The sequence below is a fragment of the Lagenorhynchus albirostris genome, chromosome 7, assembly GCF_949774975.1.
Source record: "Lagenorhynchus albirostris chromosome 7, mLagAlb1.1, whole genome shotgun sequence".
NCBI lineage: Eukaryota > Metazoa > Chordata > Mammalia > Artiodactyla > Delphinidae > Lagenorhynchus > Lagenorhynchus albirostris.
Window position 1 is genome coordinate 99,603,506 of NC_083101.1, and position 10,921 is coordinate 99,614,426.

The following is a 10,921-nucleotide window of genomic DNA, read 5'->3' on the forward strand; positions in this document are numbered from 1 at the left end:
GAGCGCCCACACTGAATCAGGCCCCATACACATCACTTCTTTTGAACCCCACAAGAGTAATGATCAGACGGGAGAAAAGTGACATCCAGAGAGACTAAGAAACGTGTTGACAGTCACGATGCAAGAAAGTGGCAAGAGGTGGGATTCAGATCTAGGATGGAGGTGGTGATTCCAAAGCAGGTTAACGGCCCCAAAGGAAAAGCTGGAGTAGCTGCTGGGTCATCAAACTGCCTCTCAATTTTCAGGACAGAGACCTGAGTAAGTAACAAGTGCCCCCAAGGAAGCTTTCCTTAGTACCCTAGGGTCATGCAGGAACCGGAAAATTTTCTGCTTTCCTGCTCAGATGGCCTGAACTTCCTAAGTAGTGGGGAGAAGGGAACAAGGAAGAATGGAAGAACTTTGGGCACCCGGAGGGGAAAAACCCTCAGGACTAAAAGCGCCAGAGCTCTTGCAGCCTGTCGTTGAGAAGAAGCCAACGTTCCTGAAGACCCAGTTCTGTTCTGGTCACTAATCTCCCTCCCTTTGGTGGAGACAGGGACCTGATGCATTCTGGGTAAGCGGTCAAGCCCTGGCGTGAACCACCCCAGAGAACGCAGGGGTAACTTCAGACAAGGGTAACTTCCCCCATGGAGGGCTGGGCTGTCTCCAGCCTCAGGGGCTTTAAGACATCTCTTTTCCTCCAGGGAGCTGAGAGATGGAAGCATTCCTGAGCCCCTCGCTGGGAACTCAGTGGGTGACCCCAAAGGGGACTCAAGTCTGCTGTTGGCCGGATTAGAAAAGAGCTTCTGTTTTTGGTCGGGTCATGATGCTACTGTGAAAGGTCCAAGGTAGAGACGGCTGCAGGCCCTGGGCAGGCCTCATGGGGAGAGCCACCTGCAGGTCTAGTGATCACACTCCATGCAAATGAGAGAACATCACTGGAGTGATGATGGAAATGGAGGGTTGTAGAGTCCTGGAGGCCCCCAGGAATGGGTAAAGGAGGAGACTGTAGGAGCAGAGTGGGGTCCCTGAGGTCCAGGAAAGGCATTCCAAGGCCCAGAGATTGCCTTGTTCGTCCTTCATCCAGAGACGTTGAGAGCGGAGCAGGATCTCAGTAAACCAGCCCCACGTTCTTTTAAGTAGCCAGCACCGTCTAGAACCTTGTATTCTCTAATTCTTGTTTGCGGCTTTGCGTCCATGATCTGTTTGTATTACCTCCTTAGTAAGATTGCTCGGAAACCTTTCTTCTAGCCATCTGTGTGTTTGCCAGAAAGGAAGACATAGGTTTTTCATGCCCAGGTCAGTGGGCAGAGAAGCGCTGTGCCCCTGGTAGCCAGCAGGGGCAGCGGCAGGGACGACCCCAATTCCAGAGCCCAGATGAAGCAGTCGTGATGAAGATGGGGAATGAGGATCCCAGGCAGGAGAGTCGGGGCCTGGTCCCTTCCTGCTTGGGCATGGACACGTCAGAGACTTCAGCACAAGTTGGGGAAAGCCCCGTGACACTGCCCCCAACCCTGGCCCACCTCTGTTCTTGTAGAGGGTTGCGAAAATGATCATCGTGGAAAATATTAGAGGTGGCATGGATGGTAAACTTCAAGCAAAAGGAGTGGTGAAATTTCAAGACCTGGGATGCTGGGAGAAGCTGATGAGGCCAGACATGTTCCAGGCCTTCTTAGATGACTGATGGGGGAGTGATCATGTCCTCAGGGCTGTCCCAGGGACTGCTGTGACCAAGGGGTTCCAAGCGTCACTCAGATCTTCCCCCTTCTTCTGGAGACCTCATTCCTCTCCACACACAGAGTGGGTTTTCTAAAAAGAACCACTTGAGATAGATTTAGGATTCTGACCTATTTTTAAAACCCCATGGTACCTTTTAGAAAGTCATTTTCCCCTAGTCGTTAAGGTTTCTGCCAGTATGATTTTTAGTCTTTGGGACACACAGAGGTCTCCTACTTTCCCCGGGTTTATTATTCCAGGACACAAGGGGAGCTGATCAAGGCTGGGAAAAGGCAGCTCACAACCCCCTCATCTATGGCAAGCAAATTCTGGACTAGCAAAAGGGGATCAGTAACGATTGGCCATAGCTCCTGCCTACATTCACCGGAATCCATCTTCCTATTCCTTTTAATATACTTGTGAATAATACATAAACACACACATACACACAAACACACATACACACTCACTCACCACCACCTCACCGCCACCACAACCACCACCATATAAAAATATAAGTAAGCTATTCCTTGCCCCCAGTTCTCACAAAGTATCTTCTCATTTGTATCCAATTCCATTTAACTGAGTACAATTTTGCAAAGAGTCATCACCTTCCGTAGGCCACTCTGGAGGGGTATGTGCATGGGGGGAGGGCATCCTTTCATTCACCCCCAAACAACTTAGGGTTTCTGCACTTTTATGCCTGATTTTGTTCCTAGGCCTCTTCTTTGCAAAGCCTCCCTTGATTCCTTCTCATGGTAGCCCCATCCAGGCCTTTCCTCTACCATACCCCCACTTCACCCCTAAGTTGCAGGGTTGAATCTCCTCTCCCCATATTTACAAAACCCAGGCAGGTTGGGTTGCTGGTGTGATGCTATCTGGGGCAGCCTTATCTAGCTACAAGGTGTGAATCAGAGATTACACCACACAGGGCTGGTACCAGCCAGGCAGGCTGCCATATTGCCAAGTAACCCAGTGGTTGAACAAGGATGGGTTGAGCAATATGCACCAATGGGAAGCGAGTTTATTAATCATGCCGCATAGTACACTGTTGACGAAAGTATCACTCTGAAGGCCTGGCTTGATTGGAGAAGGTGCAGGTGGGGCTGCATGCTAACTGTGACGACACCCAGTAAGCTATCTTCCTCTGACGATGTTCACTTGAAAAACACATAGAAATCTGGAAGGATTCATCCAGTTTAGCAAAGAGATGGATTATATGCTCCATCATTAGGATTTTTCGGCCATCTTGGATTCCCTCTGTTAAAAAAGAAGGATACCTCCTTGTGGCTGTACACAAAGTTGCAGCTTGGAAGTTTCAAAGTTTCATGAGGTGAGAGAAGGGAATTCAAGATGGCAGCCAGTGACCTAGAACTGTGTGGGAGAGAAAATTTAAGACTGCATCTTGCGTTCTTGTTATTGATCTCTTACTTCAAAAACATTCTTTTCTAAGGCCAGAGCCCACCTCCTCCACCCAGGTCTGCCTTCAACGTCTCAGTAACTATAGCCAACCAGAAAAACCACCCACATTTTTCACTGTGATGGGCCTACATGGAGGGCAGGATGCAGGGGTGGGGTGGCGATGGGGTGGGGGGCAGGGGGGGGCGGTGATAAGAGCAGTTGCTGAGCAGGGACACCATAGTATAGTTCTGTCACTGTATGGCTGGCCTGAATGGCACCCCAGGCGTTGAGACACTGTCCCCCATTCATAATGTCATGCTACATTGACATAGCTCTGTATCAGACACCAAGCCCCTAAACGTTGCTGAGGCAGATAATATGCAAAATGCATGGCTGAGAAACCCAAGCAAGAGGGCAGGCAGGAGAGAGAGGATTGATCTGTCCAAAGACTATTCTAGAACAAGCCTCCCAATGATAAAGGATTCTAAAAGCGATGGGAAATAAGGTGAAGGGAGCAGGATGGAGATGTGGACACGGGAAGGAAGTGGAGGGTACATATCTCTTCAAGAGAAACGGAGAAAGCTCTAGGGCTGGCAAATCAAATCAGTTAAGGAAAGGGAAGGTTCTGGAGAAGAAAGCTCATAGGGTAGGGAAGCATCACTTCTGTGGGTGATAGAAGTTGTAAGATGGGAGGGATTACTGCTCTATAAGACATTCCCTGTATTCCTCCAAATTCCTGTGTTCTTTCTTCTCTTCTAAGCATCGGATCCTTGGGTAGCTCATAAGAGCTAGGACAGGCAGCTACAAATAATGAGGGCTGGAGTATCCTGTCCAAGTGCGACTGCGTTGTAATGCTTTTAAACCTGATTTTTCCCAATTATCTGACCACCAAAAAGCTTTCAATCTTTCTGGTTATCTTGCCAACAATGAAGAACCCCCTCTCAAATCTCCATCTGTTTCTCAGGCTTCAAAAGCTCTAGCCAGAGTAGTACTCAGTGTGGCCGCAGAGACCACTGCAGGTTCTATTCTGGTGCTCCCTGAAGCCACCAGAGAAATAGTTCATAAGCCAGGAGATCCCCTCCCTTCTACTCTCAAATATCCATTGGAAACCAGAGAGAAAGATTCTAGAAGTTTCCAGTCATCAGCCCTGGCTCCCATGAGCTTATCTAATCTGTTCACCTAATCTCTCTGGCAGTTTGAGGCTCCCAGAAGGGTGGAGGAGAATCCCTAGAACCACAGTAGAATTCTCCGAGAACCAGAGTAAACACTCAACATTGAGTTTGAAACGCCAGAACCCACACGAAATTCTAACCGACTTTTAAGAACACCAGACTCCATGTTTCCACGGTGAGGGGTTTCAGAGCAAGAACCACAAAAACCAGGCGTAAGAACCTATCAGACCAACCACCAGCCAGAAACAAAACAAGACAAAAAACGGGCCAAACCAAAACTTTATGCTATGAAAACAAGAAATAAAATAAGGAGATTTCTAGGCCGTCTGATTGTCAGCAAACACAATATATTTACTGTATTAGCATTTGCTCACAGTGCAAATGGTACAACATTACACCATTTCAATATTTCAGTTTTTAAAAATGCTGTTTTCATGAACTATATTATATTGGCATAACAATGTGACAAAGGAGCAAATGAAATGTTGGTGAAGAATTTCACCTTTTCACGATAACAAGCATATTTTTTTAACCTTAGTATAAGGTACTATAAATCCAAGAAATAAAAACATCCACAAAATATATTACATCTGGTTTGTCTTTTTCTAAGTACTCAACTTTATACAAAAGTCTTTCAAAAAATATCATTCCCCATAGGTTTTCCTGTTTAAAACCTGATTTTTTTCTCTCAGTTCACATAAGTTAGAGTGCATTTTCTTTTGCTGTTTTTTTCTTAAAACATGCAGACATATAAAAAATCTGGATAGCACAACCTTTTGGCAACAAAGCTAGTTTTCTCTTAGTTTAGCTTAAATGTCTGAGAACAGTTTTATTAAAACAAAGGAAAACTCAGAGTTATCATGCAGTGACATGCATATACCAGAAGGAGTAAGGAAAAAATATTAAAGGATATCTGATTCCTCCTTCCAGCTTTGAAGTGACCAAAATTTTTGTTTTTAATAATCATCACATTATAAAAAGTATTCAGCAAAATACTGTCTCTGCAAAGAAAGATTTTACCCTTCAGCTGAAAAAATATGGGCCCTCCCGGCAAACTTCATCCACTTCTCTCTCCTTCTACAAAAAGTCCAAGTACCTGGAAGTCCACAGTCCCCTGCTCTTTGATTTTTTCCCCCCTTTCACTAGACTCCTTTAGTATTATCTATCCGCCACCAAAAAAACCGGTGCTTTTTTCTTAAAAAAAAAAAAAGTGGGAAATGCATAAAGTGACTTTAAAAACAGACATTCTGTAAACTCCAGACCTTTGTTCCTTCTCTCTGGGCAGCTTACTGACCACAGGAGAAATAACGCTAACAGGGAACAGTACATTCAGGCAAGACTGCACTGGAAGCTGTGTCAGAGAGTAACCTTCCCTACTACTCCACTTCCAAAGAGTCACCCCTGTGTGGAGGAGGCTGGGGAGAGGGGGTGCCTGAGAAGAGGTGAGGTAGGGCGGGGAGAAGGTGAGACTGGGGTATGGAGAAGATGTGCCTCATTCAGCAACATGGATTAATGCAAACATCCCCATAGCTTTGAGGAAAATTTGGACAGAGATGTGTGTATATGTGTGTATATGGATGCATATATACATACACACACATACACACATGTAGATATAATCTCATCAGTTAAATTTTTCATAAAAAATAAATCATTTAAAGCTGTAAATGCCTACAAGTTCTCTTTATTCCGGTGCACTGCACTGGATAGCCAAGTACCTTAGAGATTTTATTTTACTAGGAATACATATTGTGTGCATGTTATATATAAATGTATATATGTGTGTGTGTGTAGACACACATATATACATACACACACACCATATTCATAAATTTGAATTCTACCTGTTGTGTTGGTGATGACAAAGAGAGAGAGGGAAAAAAAGGCTGCATTCCCATTAATGGTGGGAAGAGAAATGGGTACGTGAGTGAGAGAACAAAAAGATGGCAAAATGGGGTGGTTGGTTGAGGCCTGCCTTTTTGGAAAAAGATTTGGAAAGAGATGGGAAAAGGCTTAGAGGGGAGAAGGGAGAGGAGGGGGAAAAAGGGCAGAGGGCAAACTCAGGAACAGAGATTTAAAAATCTCTGGGGCCGAGGAAACACATTTTTTTAAAGGCAGGTTCAGTGATGGCTGCTTCTTCTCCCCGAAGATCAAACTGCCCTGAGGCCTTGAGAGGGAAGCGCTCGGAAAAGGAGGGATTCTGAGGGGCCAAACCCTAAGCGGCGGTAGCAGCACCGCGGCGGCGGCACCCGAGGCATTTCTGTAAGAAACATTATTTCGGAGCAGATGGAAGACCGTCTCGTCCCGCCACGTGCAGGCCCCCAGCGGCCTGGGGACCCGAGGTGGGGAAGAGTTTGGGGTGGACATAGCCCAGTTCAGCTCAAGAGTCTCGCACACACACGTGCGAGCGCGCGCGCGCGCACACGCACACACACACACACACACACAGAAACACACACGCACACATACACTCACGCGAGCACGCACACTCGCGCGCATCCCCGCACGCAGGCGCGCGTGCGTGCGGCGGGCAGCAAGCTCTGCGCTTTGGTGCGCTCCTTACCCCCTCCCCCTCTCGGGTCTTCGATGGGGAACCGAGGGAGACGTGGGGAGAACCGTGAGGTGCTTGGGTCCAGCGAGGCTTGGGCGGGCCCAGCCTTCAGTCCCCCGCAGGCCCTTGGACGGCCCGGCGGCCCCTGGATCAAGACGATCCCAACTGAACAAAGCGGGCTAGACGCCACCTTTCCGCCCCCACGCCTTGGCTAATGGGGGGCAGCAAGGGGAAGGCGCCTCCTGCCCTGGCCCCCGACCGTTGGCCGGTGTGAAAGGGTGGAAACGGGGGACAGCGAAGGGAAACAAGGGGCCTTACGTCCATGGAGAGGCCAGGGCGCGGCCCCTGCGCCTCCGTGGCTAGCTTTCCGGCTGCATTCAGGCCAGCAGCCGGGAGACACTGAAGGGGAAAAGTGTGATCTGGGGGCCCGAGCCTCAGGCGCAGGTGGTGACCACAGGGGCCAGGGACACCGGGGCCGCCGAGGACGCAGAAGGCGCACCCCCCTTCTCCGCCTTCTTCTCCTTTTGCTTGAGGTGGATTTTGGCGTGGCGCTTGCGCTCGTCGCTGCGCGCAAACTTGCGCCCGCAGAATTCGCAGGCAAAGGGCTTCTCGCCCGTATGCGTGCGGATGTGAGTGGTAAGGTGGTCGCTGCGGCTGAAGCTCCGCATGCAGATCCGGCACTGGAAGGGCTTGTGGCCCGTGTGGATGCGCAGATGCCGGGTCAGCTCGTCCGAGCGGCTGAAACGGCGGTCGCAGCCCTCCGCCGGACACGCGTGGGGCCGCTCGTGTAGCGGGGTCTTGCTGGGTCGGTTGGGGTACTTGCGGGGCCGGATGGGCTTGAGCGTGAGCGGTGGCTGGGGCAGGCTGCCAAAGCCCGGGTGGATCTGCTTGTCTTTGAATGCCTTGATGGTCTCCAGGGGGGTAATAGGGGGCGGGTTGACCCGGATGGGGTCCATGCCCTGGAAGGGCTTGTGCTCCGGAATGGAGCCCATGTCGTTGGGGTGGTGGTATAGGTTGTAGTCAGGAATCATGGGGAAGAGATTGCTGTCCAAGGCCGGTTTGGCCGATTGGTAATCCTGGGGGGAATAGGCGAGCCCGGGGTTGCCCTGGGGATCGTGGAAAGACACAGGCTCCGAGTAGAGATCACTGCAGTTAGAATAGGGGGGCAGCGCCGGATACATGGCCTCCACTTCCCCCTGCGGCGGCTGCACCATGCTGGCTGTGGAGGTTTGCGTGCTGAGTGCCCCAGAGGCCGGGGGCACCCCCAAGATGCCGGCGCTCATGAGGCTAATGATGTTGTCCTGGCACCAGTTGGAAGGGGAGTCAAAGGCGAACTTTCCCAAGTAGGTCACGGTCTTGTTGCCAGGGGCTGGCTGGAAGGAGCCCGAATAAGAGAGTTCCGGGTTGGGCTTCTCGTTGGTCAGACCGATGTCCATCACATTCTCTGCGGAGAGCGGGGGAGAGAGGGGAGGGGTGAGTGAAGCCGAGTCGGCTCCCAGGCAGGGGCGCCCAGGTCCTTGCCCAGGTGTGGAGGTGCGGCCGGGTGGAGTGCGCAGCGCATGGGGTAGGCTGCGCCAGGCGCAAAGCGGGCGGTGCCGCGCTCCCGGGCGCAACCTGGATACAGGAAAATACTACTGATCGGGGTGTGGAGTGGCTGCTGCACACACACCGCACACGCCGTACACACACACTCCCGTACCACACACACACACACATACACACACACACACACAGGCGCGAGCGCGAGAAGCATTGTTGTTATTCCCGAGGTGGGGCGGGCAGGTAGCTGCAGCTACAGGTAGTTTCAGACCCGAAGCGCGCCGGGCTTTCGCTCTCCAGCGCACACAACTCGGCCTCTTCCCCTAGCGCTGTCCGCGCCGGACCCCGCGCCTCTCCTGCCCCGACGAAGCCCCCGGTGCGCACTGCGCCCGGGGAGCTGACCCGGAGTGCTCCGACGCTTTGTCCGCGGCGCGTAGAGGGGTGCTGTCCGCAAAGCGAGCTCTCCCGCCGCCTCCCCCAGCCCCAGTCTCCTCCGGGCCTGAAGGAGCTTTCGGCTTTTGCTGGAGGGGGAAAGCCCAGCCTCAGCTTAGCGAGAGTGGAGGGCGGCGGAAAACCGGCCGGTGTCTCCATGGCGGGAGTGGCCGCTCTTCCCAAGCTCCTCGGTCCGGGGATCGTCCCCTGTGGCAGCCCCCGCGCGGGTGGGCCCCCACCTTCTCCCCTCCCCGCCGTCCCCACACCCCCACGGCTTTGCTGAAAGCCCTGGAAAGGCAGCGTCGCAGTACCTCTCCCACCGCGGGGACTCCACGCCGCACATGGCTCCATCCCGGGTGGGAGGCTGAGGGAGTAAGGGGGGAGAGCGCGGGTGAAAAGGGACGTTGGGCTCCTCCTGGGAAAGGGGGCGACAGCATTACGCCTTGCGCACAGCCCGGCGATCGCGCTCCCTAAGTGGAGAACCCCGGAGCCGCTTGCACCTACCTCCCTTCGGTCGGCGGCTGCCCCCACCCGGGAGAACCGAAGCCTCTACCGTGGCGTCGCCAACCGAGCCTTCCCGATCGGGGAGGGCGGGAGGAGTGGGTGGGAAAAGCAACTCGACCCCCGGAAAATTCCCAGCGCGCCCCCCATATCTCCATCCATCCATCCATCCATCCATCCATCTATCCATCCATCCATCCATCCATCCATCCATCCATCCATCCATCCATCCATCCATCGCTAGCTCGTTCCCTCCTCCTCTTCCTCTCTCCCTTTCCTTCCTCGCCGCCTCCCCGCCGCCCTTACCTGTAGCCATCTGATTGTAATGGGCTACCGAGTCGCTGCTGCCAGAAAAGAGGTTGAGCGCGCTGGGGATCTCCTCGGGGTACAGATTGTCAGGCAGTTGGTTTAGCAAACTGCTCATGGTCACCGGCAGCTTCTCGGCGAGTTTGCCGGTCATAGCACTCCCGAGCTGCCGCCGCCGCCGCCGCCGCCACCGCCGCCGCTCGCTCTTAACGCAGCTTCCAGGCAAGCGGCATCGGAGAGGCGATCCGTGGTGCAGGGGAAAAGCATGCGAGAGGGAAAGTTCGGGAGGAGGGGGGAGGGAAGAGGGGAAGGGGTGGGCCTGGGGAGGGGATCTTCTCTTTTTGGGGGGTGGGTGGGAGAGAGGGCAAAGGAGGGTAATCCTCTTGGGTGCCTCAGCTGGTGCCGTAAGAGGCTGGGTCGTGGCGTGGGGGGGGGCGTGTGCGGGGTGGGTGGGTGGGTGCTGGGCCGGGGGGGGATCTCGGCCCAAGGGGGTCGCACGCGGCCTCAGTATTGATAACACAAACAGACGCGCGCCCGCGGCCCCCCCGCCCCCCGATCCGCCACCGCCACCGCCGCCACCGCCGCCACTGCCGCCGCCGCCGCCTCTGCCGCTGCTGCTGCCGCTGCTACCACCACCACCAGCCCCGCAGCTTCCTAGCAAGCTCACTGCTGCCCAAAAGCTCCCAGCCAGGGAACTCCACCAGCCTATTTATCTGAGCCCCGGGAAAGCTCCGTGACGTAGCTGCCCATATATGGACAGACAAAGCCCAGCCGAAGGGGCGCGACGTCACAATGGAAGCTCCTCACAATGGAACATTAGAAAGCAGGAAGCGGGCCGCAGCCAACGTGCGGCGCCCGCACCGCTCGCGGATCTTAAAAAAAAGAGAGAGAGAAAGAGAGAAATAGAAGAGAAGAAGGAAAGAAAATTCGAGAGGAAAGAGGAAAGAGGGGTGTAACTGAACGTGCGGCGTAAAGCACGCAGCGCGGGGGTGAAAGAGCAATAATCGCCTGTGTGTTTATTTGATGTCTGCACTAGGAGAGCGCGCTTGTAGGACAGGGCGCCGTGGGGTGGGGTCGTTCGCAAGTGGCCTCTAACAGCCCCCCAGCAGGAAGAAAGAGAATTGAAAACACTCGGCGGGGTCCCTTTGCAGCCTGGGAACTTCTGGGGAACCCGGAAGGTGTGCGCTCCGACCCTGCCGCGGCCGCTCTTCTCGCGTACAGGATCCTGCCTGGCACTGGGACAAAGTCCCTCTGAGGAGGATTCCAGCGGGTCAGGGATCTCTGGTCCAGTATCCCGGGAACTTTTGTGCCGCCCTCCCTCCGA

General features: G+C 53.3%; 1 protein-coding gene across 2 annotated transcripts; it reads right to left on the minus strand.

Annotated features, from left to right (window-relative positions):
• Positions 1 to 4,529: 4,529 nt before the first annotated feature.
• EGR3 (early growth response 3) lies at positions 4,530 to 9,903 on the minus strand. Of its 2 annotated transcripts, XM_060155639.1 has the most exons (3): positions 9,598 to 9,649; positions 9,102 to 9,154; positions 4,530 to 8,263 (listed from the first exon to the last, which is right to left on the minus strand). In XM_060155639.1, the coding sequence occupies exons 2-3, from the start codon at positions 9,139 to 9,141 to the stop codon at positions 7,254 to 7,256; spliced, it is 1,050 nt and encodes a 349-aa protein (XP_060011622.1). In that variant the 5' UTR covers positions 9,142 to 9,154; positions 9,598 to 9,649; the 3' UTR covers positions 4,530 to 7,253. The 2 variants fall into 2 exon arrangements, with proteins under 2 accessions (XP_060011622.1, XP_060011620.1); XM_060155637.1 differs by lacking the exon at positions 9,102 to 9,154 and having other exon boundaries at positions 9,598 to 9,903.
• Between the last annotated feature and the right edge of the window lie 1,018 nt (positions 9,904 to 10,921).